General features: G+C 48.4%; 1 protein-coding gene across 3 annotated transcripts in view; it reads left to right on the top strand.

Annotated features, from left to right (window-relative positions):
- The window catches only part of TTC7B (tetratricopeptide repeat domain 7B), a 336,037-nt gene that overhangs the window by 104,755 nt on the left and 210,279 nt on the right, over nt 1–21,003 (top strand). For all 3 annotated transcript variants that reach the window (XM_029597785.1, XM_029597787.1, XM_029597786.1), the window contains exons 9-11: nt 4,623–4,760; nt 19,223–19,306; nt 20,091–20,195. In XM_029597785.1, the coding sequence (XP_029453645.1) occupies nt 4,623–4,760; nt 19,223–19,306; nt 20,091–20,195 (327 nt within the window). The remainder of the gene's footprint in view (nt 1–4,622; nt 4,761–19,222; nt 19,307–20,090; nt 20,196–21,003) is intronic.

The raw sequence follows: 21,003 nt of genomic DNA, 5'->3' as shown, positions 1-21,003 counted from the left end.
ACTACAGATCCTGGGAGTATGTTATGTCGGTTCTGTGTCTGTTACCGAGATGAGATATTTTGCTAGCATGTAAGCGTTTGTATCGGTCTTATTTGTTGTGTTTTCTCAGAGGACATGCATTGGTGGTAAACTGCTGTCTTTTCATAAGTAGGGCTATTGAGAACTGAGTTAATTATATTAGTCCGGCCCTCTAAAACCATCCCAATTTCTCATGCGGCCCCATGGGAAAATTAATTGCCCACCCCTGCTCTATAACCTCCACTGGCTTCCGATCAAATACAGAATTCTCTACAAAATTCTGACCATCGTGCACATATCCTTAAACAACTTAGCCCCAATTGATCTTACTTATCAGCTGCGCACCAACAAATCCACGAGACCGATTAGAAAAGCATACCAAGGCACCCTTTTTGTCCCTCAAGCCAAAACCTCGCTAAGGAATAGGGCACTATCCACTGCAGGTCCTACCCACTGGAACACACTCCCACCAGACCTCAGACAAGACCCCTGCCAGCATTCCTTCAAGAAAAAACTGAAAACATGGCGTTTCAGCCTAGCGTTTCCCTGATGGCTCACAGTTTATTTCCCTTGACAACTATGATTTGTTCTATATGTTATCAATCCACCCTTAAACCCTCCCCTAAATCCACCAATTCTGGATCCACTGTTTCTCTTATTCCCCATCCCCGTGTCCTCCCTCCGACGTCCTCCCCCCTGCACTCTAGCCCAAATTCATTCGATGCATTCAACTGCTTGTTTACTTTTAATTTTAATGGCTTTGTGCAAGGCATCTAGTATAAGATGTATACTTCAATACCATGTTACTTAAAGTTTTTCATATGTTCTTCGTTCTATGTAATGCTCTCAGGCAAGTTTAATTGTTTCACTGTAAACCGGTTTGATTTGTATCCAATGCAAGAAGATCGGTATATAAAAAACCAAAAATAAATAAATAACTATGCCCTTATGGGCAACCACTTGGCAGCCACGCAACACCTGGTTATCTGCCGGTGTACTACCCTCGACTGTTGAAACCACTATGAAAGTTTGGAGACAATGGAGATTTAAATTGGTAGGCGCAAGACAGTATTTTCTTAGCTCATCATTATTCCACAATAGCTTATTCTCTCCAGGCTGGGAGTCACCGTGTTTCACACCTTGGAAAAGGAGAAAAATTTTGACTATGGGGGGGACTAATCACTTTTCAGACTCTTAGAGAGAGATACCAGCTTCTGGATAGGGCTGCTTTCTCCTATACCCAAATATGCCACTTCATTCATTCCGGCAAAATAGCAGATGATTTACTTAAAGGGAAAACACAACTGGAAAGGTGGTATGCACAGGCGGACAAGATAAAAGGGGTTATCTCCAAAATTTACAATTTTCCTAATAGTGAATTCAATCAAAACCCCACAGCTTGGGAGAGGGACTTAGGAAAAGAATTGGAGACCAACAAATGGGATTTAATCTTTATTAATACAAAAAGAAGTTCCATATCAGCTTCATTAACTGAAAACAGCTATAAAGTGTTACTACGTTGGTATTATGCACCGGCTGGACTCTATAAAGCAAAGATTAACAGCACTGGTGCCTGCTGGCAGGGATGTGGAGGTAAAGGCACGTTTTTCTCATATGTGGTGGGAATGGCCTGAGATACCACAATTCTGGGGGACAGTCTCAAAGTTGCTACAACAAATTTTAAAGATTAGCATTAACCTGCTCCCAGAACAAGCTCTACTGAATGTACCTCTGGATAGCTCCAAATCTGAATGGCTATTGATACACAAATACTGATAGCTGCCAGATGTGTTATTGCAAATGCAAGAGATTCAGCTCAAAAAGCAAAACAAGGGGATGTTTGTTAAATCTCTGGGGAAACTCATATAGTGCCACTAGGGACTACGGCTTATTGTGTACAGCTCTAGAAGCACTAGGGCTTTTTGAATCATTGGAAGCCCAGAGAGGATGATTCTTGGAAAAGCTATCATATACATAGGTACAAAAAGCCCTCTTGGGACCTTGTACTTTTTGTGTTACCAGTCCTGTAGAATTACAGTCAGACCATGCCGGGTTTTTTTCACAGAATATCTTATGCGATCTGCACGCAGTCCGACCATGCCGGGTTTTTTTCACAGAATATCTTATGCGATCTGCACGCAGTCCGACCATGCCGGGTTTTTTTCACAGAATATCTTATGCGATCTGCACGCAGTCCGACACTGCAATGTTTCGGGAGATCCTTCTTCAGGGAAACAAGAACTGCTAGATGCCGGCAGATATGACTGGTGTGTAACATATGGTGAAAGTAACAAACAACCCTTTCAAAAGATGGACCACATCTTTATCACATGCAGAGCTGTACACGATAAACAGTAGCCCCTTGTGGCACTATTTGAGGTTTCCCCAGAGATTTAACAAACATCCCCTTGTTTTGCTTTATGAGCTGAATCTCTTGCATTTTTGATATTTAAATATTTTCAGCGACTTTGGATTTCTTAATTATTGTATTTAGATGTGTTATTGCGGCACATAGAATCAATCCCCGCTAGCATGCTTCTTTCTAAAGTGGATAAGATGTGTGAGCTTTACAAGCTGACAGCCCGAAAACATCACAAAATACCTCAGTTTTCCATGATATGGCTTCCGTACCAAACATGGAGGAAGACCCCCCCCTACAGACTGGGATCAGTTTCTTGCTAAAGATACCACCCTTAAGGATGAAAATTCAGTATTATTACTGACGTACCGTTGTTGTATGATCAACTGAGATTAACAAGATTGCGAACTCTGCATGTCAATAGAATAGAATTTCCATTTGATACTTATACAACATACTGAATGTATATACAAGTCACCATCTGTTCATTCTTATGTTTGCATGTATTACATTATGTTTCTGATGGTTAATAACATATTATTCACAAAAAAAAAAAGAAAATTGACCCCTTTATGAGTTGGATCAGAATAATCTACTGGATGTGTATGTATTAGGAAGGTTTCTCTTCTGGCTTTCCCCCCCCCCCCCCCCCCCCCAAAAAAAAAAAGAAAATCCCAAGTGAAACAGAATAATAAGCTAAAATGCTTATTTAGATAATCACTTTTATAATAAAGGCTGCACTGATGCACTATCCTGCAGCTTTGTAATATTATGGGGTCTATGTTCAGCAGCTATCTGGCAGGACACATTAGCCCAATAAGCTTATCCGGCTACTATACTCAGCTATCTTAAAAGATAGCTGGATAAGTTTATCTGGCTACCTTTAGACCAGCTGAATAATAGCAGCTCTAACTTAGCTGGATAAGACTGAATATCGGCACTTAGCTAACAGGCCGATTCAGTAAAGTGCGCGCGATACAGTATTTAAATTAGGCCCGGCGGTAGAAACGGGCAAAAGGAGGTGCTAGGGACACTAGCGCGTCCCTAGCACCTCCTTTTTGACAGGACCGGCGGCTGTCAGCGGGTTTGACAGCCGACGCTCAATTTTGCCGGCATCGGTTCTCGAGCCCGCTGACAGCCATGGGCTCGGAAACTGGTCGCCGGCAAAATTGAGCATCCGTTTTCGACCCGACAGCCGCCGGCCTACTTCCAATTTTTTTTGTCTTTTATTTTTTACTTTTGTACTCTTCGGGACCTCCGACTTAATATCGCCATGATATTAAGTTGGAGGGTGCACAGAAAAGCAGTTTTTACTGCTTTTCTGTGCACTTTCCCGGTGCCGGAAGAAATTAGCGCTTACCTTTGGGTAGGCGCTAATTTCTAAAAGTAAAATGTGCGGCTTGGCTGCACATTTTACTTTCTGAATCGCGCGCGAATACCTAATAGGGCCATCAACATGCATTTGCATGTTGAGGGCGCTATTAGGTTCGGCGGGTTGGACACACGTTTTCCGCCCCTTACTGAATGAGGGGTAAGGGAAAACGCGCGTCCAATAGCAGGTACTGTCCAATAGCAGGTACTGTATCGGCCTGTAAGTTAGTTGGATAAATAGCTCTACCTTGGAACATCCCTGTCCTGCCCCTAACTTATCCAGATAACTTTTTAGCCAGATAAAAAGTTATCCACATGGCCACTGAACTTGGCTAAATTTTGAAATGGTGCCACCTAGCCAGATAAGTTCAAACTTAGCCAGCTAAGTGGCTCTGAATATTGGCTTCCATGTGCATTTAACGAGGCGATATTAACCTTTTAAGTTAAAGTTATTCTCATTTTGGGGCCTTGCTGCAGCGTGTTATCGGGGAGTCACGTAAGGAGCAAGGCTCTGCATGGATTAAAGGTGCCGTTGTTGAGGGAACAGCGAGTCTTTTTTTTAGGTGCCAACCAGAAGAGAAACCTTCCCAATCTGGAGCGGCAGGTTTTGTCCAGCTTGCTGATCCGTTAATCAAGAAAGAGCCTTAACCAAGACATTTTAATACCGGGAGCCTTCTGCTAAGCTGTGCGGCAATGACTCTTTATGGTACTTTGAGAGACAGTTAGAATTTGCAGAATCTGAAAGGGGACAGGCAGCTTCCATTTACAGGTGACATGGTGTTATACATGCAAAGCAGAAAATTGTTTTTGTGTTGCCTTTCTATGAAACCCATCCTGGCTGTTCAGACCTGAAAGGTTTTGTGCCACCCTGCAGGCTAACCGGGATGCCGTGCTGAGCAGGATCCCCGAGCACCGCAGCGATCGCATTCTCAGCCTGCAAAGCGCCTCCGTCGTCTACGACCTGTTGACCATTGCGCTGGGAAGACGGGGCCAGTACGAGATGCTGTCCGAGGTATGTTTGAGCCGTTCCAGCTCTCCAGGCCTTCCTCTCTGGTTCCCTGAATTTTCCTCAGCCCTTTCCACTTGAAAATGATTTTCCTGGTTTCTACTCTCTGCTCACTTGTCTACGTTGCATTTTTGTGTAATTTTCTGAGACACAAATGTACATGCCAAGCAAACTGTATTACAATAACTGGGTAAACAATAAGCCAAAGCTCTTTATTAATTAAAATGGGAACCTTGGCTTTTGGCTAGGGAATATTTAACCTTCCTTCCCTCATAAGAAATCTGAAAGATTGTTCTCCTATTCTTAGGATCCTCTTCCTCCCCACCCATATTCCTAGCAGGCAGAAAAGACACAAAAGTAGTTCCGTGCAGGCTTGACTGTTTGAGGTCTTTGTGGCTTGAGATGCGGGCAGCGGTGTGTACTCGGGCCCAGGCAGGTCTGTTCATGCAGTGAACACCCCCGTAGGTTGTTTTCAAATTGATACCCTGCAGCATGGAACATACAGCGAACACATTTGTAAAGTAACCGAAATTCAATGAGCAAATAATCCTTGCACTGACTTATGTGGTAAGGCGCCCCTGTATGCAAGCCGTTCTTTCCTTGTGTGGGCTTGACGGCAGCTTGGCTCTGATGAAGTCACTGGGAGCCCGTTGATGAACCGAGCCATGGCAGGCTGTCAAGTTCTTTTGCATAATCTACTGTGTAACACGGAAGGGACCAGGCCACGTCATCTCCGTGTTATTTGTACCAGGCTTCTTTCAAGGAAGTCTTGTTTTAGGTCTTGCAAGGGTTGCAAAATTCTGTGCAGCTATCCAGCAGAGTTGCCCCGCGTTCTGCCCAGGAGTTACTGCAGAATTATCCAGGTCTTGATTCCATGTTGCCATTAGTTTTATGCTTGTAATTAAACAATTAACTTGAGGCGTTTTCAGGTTTGGTAGAAGTTTACTGTTTCAATCGTCTTTATTTTCTTTTTATGAAATGGAGCCCAGCCAGTATTTGCCCTCTGTTTAACCTAGAAAGCCCACATCCTTTGAAGAGTTGTGAATTGCAACCTATAGATAGCATTTTGCTGGGATGATTCATAGTTAAACCAACAATGCAAATTGCAGTACCCAGAGGCTATGAATCAGCCTTCTGTGTTTAACAAACAGTAACTTTCCTGGAGAAGCGTCCTGTACCACAACGGGCCTTGCACCTTTTGTTTTTTTTCAGGCTCCCTGATCCAGGGGAGAGCTTGAAAATTCTCCTGGAGACCCAAAGTCCGGGTCCAGAACCCAGGGAAGGAATATAACCTTGCTGTTAAATTTTTCCTGGAGGATACAGAGCGGGCAGCAAAGCTGTCTTCAAGGAAGCGATGCACGTCAAACTGTGTCTGGAACTGTGAATGTGCCTGGAGGGAAAAATTGTTCAGGAAGACATTGATTTTATTAAACAAATAAGATCATCCAGGCTAAAACATTCCAGTTGGCATTTCCAAAAGGAGCAAGGAAGAATATTATTTCTTTCTTTGGTTTATTGCCCATCTTTCCGGGTATGAGATTAAGAAGAGAAGCCCAGTGTTGCCGGCCTCTGAAAGTAAACTTTAGTGTCCTCGCTTGCAGCCTAGAACAGAATGGCTCTGCTTGATTTCCCAGGAGCTTGTGGGATGGCAGTATCCTCTCTGCCTCTTCATTCTCTCTTGTTCCTCTTTAAATTTAAAGCAACAGAGGTTTCCCAGGACAGTCTGCTCCTGCATTGTGCCATCCTTCCAGCTTTGAAGGGTTTGTTTCTCCGTCTGCATCCCATCCGCCTCACCAGATACTTGGTAACGTTTGTATAGGGGCCTGACTGCTGATGGACCTGCATTTTAGTGGAAATCCAAAAGAGCAAACTCTCCGGCCAGAACTGCGTAGGCGCCAAAGTCTTGAGACTGTAAAACAGAGGGTGAGCGGATGAGTAAAAAAGCGAAGGGCTAGTCCAGTGCCTGAGTCTTTTTTTTTTCTTCAGAGAGATCCAGATTATATATGTGTTCTCTTACTTAAATGGTGCGGAGCGGAGCCCCAACCAGGTCCTGCTTGTTTAGGTCCCTGTGAAGGTATGTGGACTTCCTTGCTGATATTGGGTATATCTCAGAGACAGGAACATGGGAAGATCAGAAGGTCTCTTCTTACCAGGCAACTAATTACATCGTAGAGAATAAAGCAGGAGCTCCCAGCTCTAGACCTGTGTTCTCCAAAAGGTCCTGTTTTAAAGGTCATCAGTTAACTTGGCTCTTAAAGCAAATGTGGGCAAATGTATCAGATGCACATTCAGCCTTCTTATGGGCCACCATCGCTGTAAATATATTTAATCCAATGAAAAAGGTCTCCACTACAAACTTTTCTGTTGACCTTTTATTTTTAAGTATCCAAGTGGGCCAACATGGCAACCACAGACATTTACTTAAGTGAATGAAAGTTGGCCTTGCTGAATTTTTAGATGTGAGTATATCAGAATGTTTGTGGAGCTCTTACTTCTTTTTTACGCCTTATTTTGGGTGCTGTCTTCTAGGCAAGAACTCCAAGCTGACTTCTCATAGGGTCTAGCAAGGGGCAAAGACTCAGTCGGGAAGAAGTAACTCCTTGTGTGTGCAAGCCCAGAAAAGTACAAAACTAATTGCTTTCCCCAAAATTCTAATTTGGCTTCCGTAGGTGGTAGGGCACACATTGCTCTTTGCTCATCAGCTGTGTTAAAGGGCTGCTTAAGGATATCTTTGTAGCTTCTGTTGACATCCTTGCCACACACTGTCCTCACTTGTAGCCTCCAGGAGACCTTGCTGTAGGTTTTGAGCACTTCTAAGATCCAGTCCTGTCTTTCTTTTGAAGCTCTGCTTCTTGATTCATTTTCAGGAGCACTCTTTAGTAGCTCAGTCTGATTGTATCCATGAAATATTCTTTGCACTTTGATCAAAAACTTACTTTTGGAGTTCATTTCCTACCTAGTATTCTCCATCCTTGAGAAAATCAATGGTGGTGTCTTCCTTCTGGTCCTTCGCCATCATTCTCTGCAGTCTCAGTATCTTGCACTTGACTCACCCTTAAGTGCCAAAGCTCATCATTAGCTACAGAATCCTGACCCTACAAGATACTTTGTATGACGGGCCATAGGTACCAGCTCTCTGGGTACAATGGGAGCACCCCCAATATTCAGCAAATTTCCTCATTGTGTCCAGGGCAGGGTAACTTGTGTTTAGCACCCCCAGTCATTTTGAAAAGTTGGCTCCTATGTGACAGGCTGAAGATAAACGAGGAAAAAAATGAACAAGCACACTGATGCAATAGGGGTCCCTTACTAGTGAGTATCATTGCTCATTGGTAGTTCAGGGTGAGAAGCCAGGAGGTTAAACATTCAAACTTCGAGATCCTCAGTTAAGCAAAAAATCATGTAAATTTAACACTTTTTCATATAAAAAATATATTGGAGCAGTTTACGTTAAAAAGCATCAATCATAAAATGTACAATACACAATAAAATAATACACAGTAATCAAACAAACATAATAAAATTGGAAGTACAAAAATAAAAGTAAAATACACTATTCCAATTCACTAAATAAAATTGACAAGTCCTTAAGAATGAAAAGCTTGGATAAAAAAACACCATACTTTAATGCCTTTGCAAAATTTAAGGTAGCTAGGCTCCTATCTTAATTGTAACTTATTCGACAGTAAGGGAGGCTTCACGTGTAGATTTCAGCCTGATAGCAGTAGGTGAAGGAAAGGTGAACAGGAAGCCAATGGGTCTCCATTAAGAGGAATGACGTGGCCACAACTTTTCCCCCCCAGTGAGTACCTTAGCTGCAATGTACAGCTAAGTGCAACTTTAGTACAACCAAGATATAAAGAATTCTAGAAATCAATGCGATTTAAGATCAACAAATGAACTCGTTTCTCCAACTCGCTCTCATCCAGCAAGGGCCTGATACGATGCAAATAACCGAAGATAAAAAAGGGATGATAGAATTACTGAACAGATTTATTTATTTATTTATTAATTTTTAATATACCGATGCTCCTGTATACATAGAAACATAGAAGTGACGGCAGAAGAAGATCAACGGCCCATCCAGTCTGCCCAGCAAGCTACGCAGTTTATCCATTTTTTTTTCCCCCCCTTTTTCTCCCTCCCACCCGTCTCTATTGGCTTCCAGCACCCTCCGGCCCCAATTCCCTTCCACCCCTCCACCAATGCAGAGAGCAGCGCCATCCTAGTGAACATCCAGCTCAATCAGGGGTAGCAACCGCTGCAACCAGCAGGCCACACCCCTGCCCCTTACCCACCCCTGTTTTGTTTGCTTGTTTGTTTTTTTTTTGTTTTTTGAGATGGCAGCCCTCCATCCTTCCGCTCCGTGAAGGTGGAACACCAACCACTGGCCACTGACATCCCGCTCCGTGAATGCCTCTGTGGCTACTGCCGCTCCGTGCAGTGTTTTGTTGCATGAAAGTGGAACACCAACCACTGGCCACTGGCATCCCGCTCCGTGAATGCCTCTGTGGCTACTGCCGCTCCGTGCAGTGTTTTGTTGCATGAAAGTGGAACACCAACTACTGGCCACTGACATCCCGCTCCGTGAATGCCTCTGTGGCTACTGCCGCTCCGTGCAGTGTTTTGTTGCATGAAAGTGGAACACCAACTACTGGCCACTGGCATCCCGCTCCGTGAATGCCTCAGTGGCTACTGCCGCTCCGTGCAGTGTTTGCTGCCTCCTCTCTATTTTTGCCCACTAGACTTGATGGATCCACAGTGTTTATCCCACGCCCCTTTGAAGTCCTTCACAGTTTTAGACTTCACCACTTCCTCCGGAAGGGCGTTCCAGGCATCCACCACCCTTTCCGTGAAGAAATACTTCCTGACATTGGTTCTTAGTCTTCCTCCCCGGAGCCTCAGCTCGTGACCTCTGGTTCTGCTGATTTTTTTCCTACGGAAAAGGTTTGTCGTTGTCTTTGGATCATTAACGTTTTTCAAGTATCGCACCGGTTTACATGGAACTGAACTGTCGCCACAGTGGCGGGAAATACATTGAAACAAGTTGAGGAAAATTTTTCAGGAAACAATCAAAACAAGGTTAACTGCAAAACAAAAAAAAAAAAAATGTGGGTTTGCATGGACAGCTAAGAGTTCAGTTCCGTAACCAATGTGGTCACAACGTGTTTGAGACTTGACAACCTCGCCGCCTCAGAAGAGAGGAAACTTTCTGAAGGGTTTGGCAGAAAAGGCGGCCTTCTCACACCGTGGCTCGTCCTGCGGGCACGGATCCAGTCTTCAGAGGCATTGCTCTACACTCAGGATGGGCTCAGGCCTGCGTTCCGGATCTCTGCCAGTCTTTTGCATAGAAACCAGGGGTAGAATCTAGGGTGAACGACCCTAATTAAAGTTGTCATTCCCTAAACACTAGAAATTCCACCATTGGAAATGCCTTTGGGCTCTAAGAGCAGGCAACCTGAGCAAGACAAAAGGACCTGGGGCAAAAAAGGTGGCATGCCACTGGAACGTGCAGGGGTCTCCTGGCGACTTGACGTGAGGCGTGGCCTGTACGCATTGCTGGCTGGGATGTGCATTTGCTGCTGCGTTAAATCTGGGAAGCTGGGGGGTGCATGCCTTCATTTATTATGTAATCGAGCCAAAAACCTTGGGGTTTCCAAACCCGCCCTTCTCGCTGGAAAGAGGTGCAGGACAGGTGTGCCAGCGGCTGCCGCAGCGCCCAGTAACCTGGCCTGCGAGGGGCTGCTAGCTCGCTTTTGGTGCCCGCTGTGATCACATGCTAGGGGGGGGGGGGGGGAGACAGGTCCACGGCTTCCTGTAGTAATAAAATAAATTGCTCCCACCTCCCCCAGTGACTGTGCTTCAATCGGCATGGAAGGGAAAGCATGACAGTAATTCAGTTAATCCTGTAACTCTTATTAGGCTTGGTTTGCATCGTATCCGCCTCACAAGGCAGATATCACAGCGAGCTGTCTTTCAAAGGCAATCGAATGTCACAGAAGCCCACTCCTCCTGCACCGGGAGCGTTTCTCCCTCCAGAGAGCCATTAGAAAGAAACATGAAATGAGAATGGGAACCCAGCACCAGGGCTGTAACTTCCCAGTCGGCTGCGTCCTCTTCTTGTCTCTAATAATCCCTTGCATATGCCAGGAATTTCTCTACTTGTTTCACTCCAGAGGATATTGGCTCAGTCGGGGAATGTTAATGAGGCGGGTTTGAGAGGAGCTGTCAATGATGCTCACCGTGGCATCATTTGCAGAAGATTTTCTGCTTCCATCACGTGGCCTTTGCATGCCGCTCTCTTCATCATCTGCAGCCTTGGAAGTGCTCGGCGGTGTTTGGTAGTTGGTGCCCTCTGGGTACAAGGTGACGCCCTGTGCTAAAGGAGAAGGCGGAGCGGGCAGGTGCCAGACCCGCGATCTTGACTGCCTTTGCGTTCTCTCTGACAAGGGGCCCTGACATTTCCAGTCATGCTGGCCGAAAAGTAGCAAAACCAGGCACTTCCAGGCGAGAAGGAAGAAAAAAAAACCCCAAACCTATTTAATATTTTAAAACACATCACGTCTTTAGCCTGTCGAGCATTTGAGTTCCAACACCAGAACCTTCCTCAAAGACCGTGAGGGGCCATGCTCGAGACTCACCAAACTTACCCCACGTCTATCACATATCACAGAAATCACAGGTTGTGCTACCAGCCCAGATTTGTTTGTAGGAACGGACGAAATTGAGGATTAAGTAAAGTTGGTGCCTGTTGGGGAAACGTCTGTCTGTGCCTCATCTCTGGCCAGCTACGTTTCCCTTCTCTGGAACGTGTACATTTAGTTGTTTTGGGGATTAACCATATGACTTTGAATGTTTCCTTGATGGGTGGTGTTTAATTTTAAGCAGATTAGACTAATTACCATTGCACTGAAAAAAAAAAGAAAAAAAAGCTCATCAGTTTTGCAGATCTCAGCCGGCTGTAAACGGTTTGGGTGGCGGGAACGTCCCCTGGTACCTGTGCGACGCTGACTCCCTAGCTAGGTTGGCGTCGAGAGGGTGGAGGATTTCCAGAGAGATTGGGCTGGGGTAACTTGCCTTGCTTGCAACGCGCCGCCCTCGGAGCAGCGAGAAGCAGGCCCTGGGCCTTCACGACGCGCCCACCTTTGCAGCTGCTTTTAGCAAGAGGCGCTCCAGGTCGGGGAAGTGAACTACCTGCATAAACCTGGATTTCCAGACGTGCTTGCCCGCTTTGTCCCCGGGACAGGAGGTACAAAATGTGTGGATAACCTTATTGCCTGCACGTCTTGTAGGCAGTGTTCAAATGGAAACTACCCTTGTTTACAAGGTCCACGGGCACAAAGGTGCCATCCCAGCCAGGCCTCTGCCTCAAAGCCCGGCAAGAGTTAGCCGCATTCGTTGCAGGAACGCACTCGGCTGCTGTAAATGGCTCCTTTCAGTGTTAACAGCGCGGCGGCTGCTGCCGGTGCCAAGGACAATAGAATTTGAACAAAGACCATGACCACACAGCGGGCAGGTACGGACGCGCACCAAATGGGCCTGTTCTGCCAGCATCTTCTGTGTTTCGACATCTGCGCTCCGGTTTTTCCAGCTGGGGGTTATTTTGAGCTCAGTTAATGGAGCCTAACACAAATTAAAAAAGGGAAATAAAGAGTTTCTGGATAAATGCTGAATGTAAAATGAACAATTAGATGCATTAGAAATTAAGGAATTAAATTCTCTTTTGCATTTGAATAACTCCGGGGTCCCTGGGCAAATGGCCATAGAGCAAGCATGAAAAGCACTGGTGAGTGATTAACCCTCCTGTTCTCTTTTAAATTCACAGTAACCTTCCGTGGGTTGGTTGGTTTCAGAAAGCAATGTGTCGCATTGTATCCCCAGGCATGGCCTCCCCTGGGCCGCACAGCTCCTTCCTCCTCCCCTGCACGGCAGAGAGCCTAACAGAGGGGGATCGGTCGCCTTTATTTCTGTCCCAGCGACGAAGCTCTCTGCCGATAAACTCATTCTGGCCTTGGGACTGTGGCTGAGGATTGCGGAACGGGCCTGAGTGCAGAGGGCTTTATCCTGAGTCACTAAAATAATGAGATTTGACTTCAAATTTGATGTCGCTCTGGATTCAGGCACACACTCGGCATTCTTTATTGAATTTAAATACACAGAATTTGTTCATATAATCTGAAGTCTTTTCCAGACCCTATTGGGATGGTTTAGGCCTGGTTGGTGCCTGCCTAATGCCTCAGCATTGTTCACAGAGTGAGCTGAATGTTTTTGACCTTGCTGTAAAGTAGATTTTTTCTTTTGTTATTCCCCTGTGCAAAGATTAACTGAGTAACTCATATTGCAATGGATTTGAATTTACTGAACTTGAAGATTTGTAATCCTGTTCTCCTCCTGCTTTCTGCATAAAATGAATTTTGCCACAGACATAGGAAAGAAGGAAATATGAAAGCATTTCCCTATCCTGGCTTTTAAGATGGGACCAGTAGAGCTAAAAGCCCAGAATCATTCAAGCAGTGCACTGGGTCCTGAGAAAATACTGGCAGTCTGCTATGGAATGGCTCCTTCCCAGTGCAGATGGTCAGAGGTTGAGTCCTTGCCAGCAGCTGGCCATAGTAAGGCCCCTTCCTGCAGATGGTAGATGGTCAGAGGTGGAGTCATTGCTGTCAGCTGGCCATTTTATGGCTCCTCCCTGTGGATTGTCAGAGGCGGAGTCATTGCCAGCAGCTGGCCATTGAATGGCCCCTTCCTGCAGATGGTAGATGGTCAGAGGCGGAGTCATTGCTGTCAGCTGGCCATTTTACGGCCCCTCCCTGTGGATTGTCAGAGGCGGAGTCATTGCCAGCAGCTGGCCATTGAATGGCCCCTTCCTGCAGATGGTAGATGGTCAGAGGCGGAGTCATTGCTGTCAGCTGGCCATTTTTACGGTCCCTCCCTGTGGATTGTCAGAGGCGGAGTCATTGCCAGCAGCTGGCCATTGAATGGCCCCTTCCTGCAGATGGTAGATGGTCAGAGGCGGAGTCATTGCTGTCAGCTGGCCATTTTACGGCTCCTCCCTGTGGATTGTCAGAGGTGGAGTCATTGCCAGCAGCTAATGGCCCCTTCCTGCAGATGGTAGATGGTCAGAGGCGGAGTCATTGCTGTCAGCTGGCCATTTTACGGCTCCTCCCTGTGGATTGTCAGAGGCGGAGTCATTGCCAGCAGCTGGCCATTGAATGGCCCCTTCCTGCAGATGGTAGATGGTCAGAGGCGGAGTCATTGCTGTCAGCTGGCCATTTTACGGTCCCTCCCTGTGGATTGTCAGAGGCGGAGTCATTGCCAGCAGCTGGCCATTGAATGGCCCCTTCCTGCAGATGGTAGATGGTCAGAGGCGGAGTCATTGCTGTCAGCTGGCCATTTTACGGCTCCTCCCTGTGGATTGTCAGAGGTGGAGTCATTGCCAGCAGCTAATGGCCCCTTCCTGCAGATGGTAGATGGTCAGAGGCGGAGTCATTGCTGTCAGCTGGCCATTTTACGGCTCCTCCCTGTGGATTGTCAGAGGCGGAGTCATTGCCAGCAGCTGGCCATTGAATGGCCCCTTCCTGCAGATGGTAGATGGTCAGAGGCGGAGTCATTGCTGTCATCTGGCCATTTTACGGCTCCTCCCTGTGGATTGTCAGAGGCAGAGTCATTGCTGTCAGCTGGCCATTTTACGGCTCCTCCCTGTGGATTGTCAGAGGCGGAGACTTTGCAGTCAGCTATCCACTGTATGGCCCCTTCCTATAGGTGATCAGAGGCAGAGCATTTGATTGAGTGCTACTTCAGAAGCTCCTTGGAGGGACATGCCACTGCCTCCTGTCTGCCTTTTTCTTGGCATAACTTAATTGTGGAATTTGCTCTCTGGTTTTATTATCACAAGTACATTTTTAAAAATGTTGACCATTTCCTCTAAGTCTCTTATTCACAAAAGAATTAATTTTTGCAGTAGCTGGGAGGCATGCTTGCTTTAAATGATATGCACTGTTGCTGTGCAATCCTATTTTCTGGGGGAAGTATTTTCATATAAAACAAAACACTATGGGCCAGATGCAAAAAGAGTTTTTACCACAGAATAGGAAGAAAGCTAAGTGAATGAGGTCCTGTGTCCAAGGGAAAGGCCCTGGCAGACAGATTGCATTGTGAATTCTGATGCCGTAACTGCACTGCTGTAGAGGCTCATGCAGGCCTTCCTAAATATTTTTTCTCTCAAGGACATCTGTTGGGCTCTACAATTCCTGCCCCTTTTCATTTTTTCTGCTAACCTGTCTAGTGAGGCGGGTTAGAAATCTAAAAAATACATGGAGAAAAATCATAAAGTGTGTTAAATAGGGTAACCTGCATGGAGCGGCAGTTACTGCCCTTTATAGATGGTACAGGGGGAAAACCAGCATGGAATGGCAGTTATTGCCCTTAACAGAAGGCATGGAGGGGGGGGTAACCTGCACAGAGCAGCAGTTATTGCCCTTAACAGAAGGCATGGAGGGGGGGTAACCTGCACAGAGCAGCAGTTATTGCCCTTAACAGAAGGCATGGAGGGGGGGTAACCTGCACAGAGCAGCAGTTATTGCCCTTAACAGAAGGCATGGGGGGATGTAACCTGCACAGAGCAGCAGTTATTGCCCTTAACAGAAAGCATGGGGGGATGTAACCTGCACAGAATGGCAGTTATTGCCCTTAACAGAAGGCATGGGGGGATGTAACCTGCACAGAGCAGCAGTTATTGCCCTTAACAGAAGGCATGGAGGGGGGGGGGGGATGTAACCTGCACAGAGCAGCAGTTATTGCCCTTAACAGAAAGCATGGGGGGGATGTAACCTGCACAGAATGGCAGTTATTGCCCTTAAGAGAAGGCATGGGGAGGGGGGGGGGGGGAGCGAATGTAACCTGCATAGAATGAAGTTAAGGGCAATTACAGCCCTTAAGAGAAGACATGGGGGAGGGGTATAACCTATATGGAGCAGCAGTTACTTCCCTTAAGAGAAGGCATGGGGGGGGGAATAACTTGCATGGAGCGGCAGTTATTGCCCTTAACAGAAGGCATGGGGGGGGGGGTGTCCTGCACAGAGCAGCAGTTATTGCCCTTAAGGCATGGGGGGATGTAGCCTGCACAGAGTGGCAGTTATTGCCTTTAACAGAAGGCATGGGGGAGGGGGGAGGGGGGATAACCTATATGGAGCGGCAGTTACTACCCTAAAAAAAACTTGTTGGGCATATTGGATGTTTTTTTCTACAGACATTATTATGTTACATAAATATTCCCAGGCTCATCAGACCTTCATCTTTCCCTTTCACTTTCTTTTCCCTTTCTCTTCCTCTTTTCACTCTCTGTTCTTTTTATTTTCCCTCCTCCTACTTCTGTCAGTTACTTCAGACATGGTTATGGCTCCAAAGATAGATGATCTCCACCTAAATGCTTCTGTTCTGTTTGGTGGCTAAAAGCCTCCTCTTCTTGCTGTGATCGGTGGCTCAGAGCTGCCTCTCCTTGCTGTGATCGGTGGCCCAGAGCTGCCTCTCCTTGCTGTGATTGGTGGCTCTGAGCTGCCTCTCTCCCTGCTGTGATCGATGGCTCTGAGCTGCCTCTCTCCCTGCTGTTTTCGGTGGCTCTGAGCTGCCTCTTCTTGCTGTGATCGGTGGCCCAGAGCTGCCTCTCCTTGCTGTGATTGGTGGCTCTGAGCTGCCTCTCTCCCTGCTGTGATCGATGGCTCTGAGCTGCCTCTCCTTGCTGTGATTGGTGGCTCTGAGCTGCCTCTCTCCCTGCTGTGATTGGTGGCTCTGAGCTGCCTCTCCCTGCTGTGATCGATGGCTCTGAGCTGCCTCTCCTTGCTGTGATCAGTGGCTCTGAGCTGCCTCTCCTTGCTGTGATCGTGGCCCAGAGCTGCCTCTCCTTGCTGTTTTCGGTGGCTCTGAGCTGCCTCTCTCCCTGCTGTGATTGGTGGCTCTGAGCTGCCTCTCTCCCTGCTGTTTTCGGTGGCTCTGAGCTGCCTCTCCTTGCTGTGATTGGTGGCTCTGAGCTGCCTCTCTCCCTGCTGTTTTCGGTGGCTCTGAGCTGCCTCTCCCTGCTGTGATCGATGGCTCTGAGCTGCCTCTCCTTGCTGTGATCAGTGGCTCTGAGCTGCCTCTCCCTGCTGTGATCGGTGGCTCTGAGCTGCCTCTCCCTGCTGTGATCGGTGGCTCTGAGCTGCCTCTCCCTGCTGTGATCAGTGGCTCTGAGCTCCCTCTCTCCCTGCTGTGATCGTGGCTCTGAGCTCCCTCTCTCCCTGCTGTTTTTGGTGGCTCTGAACTGCCTCTCCCTGCTGTGATTGGTGGCTCAGAGCTGCCTCTCTCCCTGCTGTTTTCGGTGGCTCTGAGCTGCCTCTCCCTGCTGTGATTGGTGGCTCAGAGCTGCCTCTCTCCCTGCTGTTTTCAGTGGCTCTGAGCTGCCTCTCCCTGCTGTGATTGGTGGCTCAGACCCGCTGCCTCCCTGCCAAGATTGGTGGCTCAGAGCAGTCGCTTCCCTGCTGTGATCAGTGGCTCAGAGCACCTCTCCCTGCTGTGATCAATGGCTCCGAGCTGCCTCTCCTTGCTGTGATCGGTGGCTCTGAGCTGCCTCTCCCTGCTGTGATCGGTGGCTCTGAGCTGCTTCTCCCTGCTGTGATCGGTGGCTCTGAGCTGCCTCTCCCTGCTGTGATCGGTGGCTCTGAGCTGCTTCTCCCTGCTGTGATCGGTGGCTCTCAGCTGCCTCTCCCTGCTGTGATCGGTGGCTCTGAGCTGCCTCTCCCTGCTGTGATCGGTGGCTCGGAGCTGCCTCTCCCTACTGTTTTTGGTGGCTCGGAGCTGCCTCTCTTTGCTGTGATTGGTGAATCTGAGCTGCCTCTCTCCCTGCTGTGATCGGTGCCTTTGAGCTGCCTCTCTCCTGCTGTGATCGGTGGCTCTGAGCTGCCTCTCCCTGCTGTGATCGGTGGCTCGGAGCTGCCTCTCCCTACTGTTTTTGGTGGCTCTGAGCTGCCTCTCCCTACTGTTTTTGGTGGCTCTGAGCTGCCTCTCCCTGCTGTGATCGGTGGCTCTGAGCTGCCTCTCCCTGCTGTGATCGGTGGCTCTGAGCTGCCTCTCCCTGCTGTGATCGGTGGCTCGGAGCTGCCTCTCCCTACTGTTTTTGGTGGCTCTGAGCTGCCTCTCTTTGCTGTGATTGGTGAATCTGAGCTGCCTCTCTCCCTGCTGTGATTGCTGGCTCTGACCTGCCTCTCCCTGCTGTGATTGGTGGCTCAGAGCTGCCTCTTTCCCTGCTGTTTTCGGTGACTCTGAGCTGCCTCTCCCTGCTGTGATCGGTGGCTCAGAGCTGCCTCTCCCTACTGTTTTTGGTGGCTCTGAGCTGCCTCTCTCCTGCTGTTTTCGGTGACTCTGAGCTGCCTCTCCCTGCTGTGATCGGTGGCTCTGAACTGCCTCTCCCTGCTGTGATCGGTGGCTCTGAACTGCCTCTCCCTGCTGTTTTCGGTGGCTCTGAGCTGCCTCTCTCCCTGCTGTGATTAGTGGTATGGAGTTTCAGCTCTTCCAAGAGCGGCTTCCCATTCTTGCTGAGGAGCAGACAGGTGGGATGTGACTGTCTCGCATCTTATCAAGAGAAGGGTCCTCCACATTATGCACAGCGAGACCCCTCATAGGCAGTCACTGTGTAGATGCAGGAGAGAACTGGAGAGTTCTGTGTTTAATGCTTTGCAATTTATGTATTTATTTCGCTGATATATAGTCCTCAATTCGCAAAGCGCCAATGCGGATTACACGCAGCGTGCATAATAAAATCATGCAATTTAAAATAAACATATAACAAAACATTAATATGGAATTCTCTCAGCGTTTAAGTTTATGCCAGGAAAGATTACTAAGACTGCTTCGAGGTACTGCAGACCTGGTCTCCATCCCTGCAGCTGATTTGGTTTATAAAACCTGAGGCATCAGGAAGACTTTCTGTTTCCAAAATATACACGGGACAAACAGATACCAATGAAAGACATTTTAATCGATAAAGAACCCCTTGCCAGCTTGGCGACTGAGGGTGAGGGAGCCTCTGCGGAACGCTGCCCTCGCGGGCGTAGGATTCCCAGAGACTGCAGTAAGTTTATTCTTAAAATCAGCCTCAGAAAAGTGGCAACGGTGATCAGATCTGCTGCTTTTTTTTTTTTTTTCCCACGCCGGGTTGCCAGACCTAAAGCAGTTTTAGGATGTTGGGTGCAAGAACGCGTTGCTTGAATGTGACCGGGCGGGGGGGCGGAATTTGGTTCCTGTGCTTCTAGAATACTCTTCGGTGACTCTGCACATTTTGAACCCTGTTGAATATTTTGCACTGATAAACCCGCCGCAGGCCTTGAGAGAGGCGGGAGGGCGTGCCAGCGTCGGTTCTCTGCGCCACAGCACAGGGTGGGGGTGTAGAAATGCTTTTTCCCATGCCGTTCATGCTTCTGTTCTTTCCCTTTCGTTAGTGCCTGGAAAGAGCAATGAAGTTTGCATTTGAAGAATTCCATCTCTGGTATCAGTTTGCCTTGTCCCTGATGGCAGCAGGAAAGGTACCTTCTTGATTTGAATAACCCTTATCTCAGCAGCATCTCTGAGCGCTTGGGAGGGGGTGGGGATAGAGGAGAGATTGGCTCTGCACACAGCAGGGGCAAAGACAGAGGAACCCATATTGTAGCCCAGGTATAGGGGAGCAAACGTGCATCCTGCAGAGAGTCAGTGGAGGAGCTGGGATCAGAGCTCAGAAGTCCTCGGAATAGTGAGGCTCTGCCTATGAAAACTGTGCGGGTGAGACAGTTTGATGGGACTAGCGCTGGAGAGCCGTACTCTCTCCGTCCGGTCAGTGCAGCCTGAGCGGTGGGTCCTGAATGTACAGGTAAATGCCAGGTTGCACCGCGGGGGTGGTGGTTGTTTGTTTTCAGAAGCATGCGGAGGATGAGCCTTTGTTTGCAGCTACTCCGCGCACAATCAGACTAGGGAAGGTGTTGCCAGAGGACATGGTCGAGGCAACTAACATATTGGGGTACAAAAGCGGGTCTGGGCGAGTTCCTGCAGGAAAGGCCCGTGAACGGTTATTAGCCAGGTAGACACGGGAAAGCCAGCGCCTCTCCCTGGGAGTGAGATACAAGAAACAGATCGACCGCTGGGGATCCGAGGGGTACTTATGATCCAGGCTGGCCACTGGCAGAGACAGGATGCTGGGCTCGATGGACCTTGGCCTCACCCGGCAGGGCACCACTTATGTCCTTCACGAGGTATCAGGTCCTCCTAAGACTCCCATTTTCCCCAGGATGGTTAGGAATTAGGCGGCGTTTTATATTTTTCTTTCTCCCGCAGTCTGCTCGTGCTGTGAAAGTCTTGAAAGAATGCATCCGTCTGAAGCCGGACGACGCCACCATTCCCCTCCTGGCGGCCAAGCTGTGCATGGGTTCGCTTCACTGGGTGAGTCCGAGGCGGTGTCTTGGAATCCCGCTCGCGGCTCCAGCGAGTGGCGATGATGTCGCAGCGCGTGCGATCGGGGTGAGCCAGTGGACGGTGATTACGGGGAGGGGGGATCCCTTGAGGCGTGCTTGAGGCTCAAACTAAGGAAGAGTTCTGCCGACCAAAAGGGAACCGTTAGCAACTTGACGTAGCAACTCCGGGTGCAATAACATTTCTGCTTCCCAAGTTCTTTTCTTGGTAAAAGTTTCTGGACGAATGTAAACACCGAGGCGCAATCCATCGGCGTCTGAGAAATCAGTTGACTTAACGTGCGCTCCTACGGGCTCGTGTTTCAAACACAAGCTTGTCCCTTTAGCTGGCGTTTGAAGATTGAGGTCGAGGCACGGATCGAGTGTGTGCCCGTGGACGTTGTCGTCTCGGATGTGATCGTATCACGCGAGCGTCAGTAAGGCGCAGAGGTTTTTGAAAATCGCCCTCCCTCCCGTTTGCCAGGAAATGACTTTTCCCCATGGGCAAGCGGGGGCGGTGGCGAGGTTGGGGCAGGCCCACCTGCAGAGTACGCGGGCTAAGGATTTCCTGCGGCACCAGCTGCCAGTGGATATTTAAAGGGAAAACTGACCGCGTTAAAGAATCGACTGGTGGGGGGGGGCCTTCCGGCGCGGGGCGCCCAGGCCCAACCGCAAGCTACACGGGGGGGGGGGGGGGGGTGAGGGTGGGGCAGCAGGTTGTTTTCTGCCCCTCCTGCTGTGCGGTGGGAAAGACCTTCCGCTGTTCTAGTCCGGTCATTGCAGTGACCGGTCCTCGGCCG

The sequence above is a fragment of the Rhinatrema bivittatum genome, chromosome 4 (genome assembly GCF_901001135.1).
Source record: "Rhinatrema bivittatum chromosome 4, aRhiBiv1.1, whole genome shotgun sequence".
Classification (NCBI taxonomy): Eukaryota; Metazoa; Chordata; class Amphibia; order Gymnophiona; family Rhinatrematidae; genus Rhinatrema; species Rhinatrema bivittatum.
This window is presented reverse-complemented; position numbering and strand designations above follow the sequence as displayed.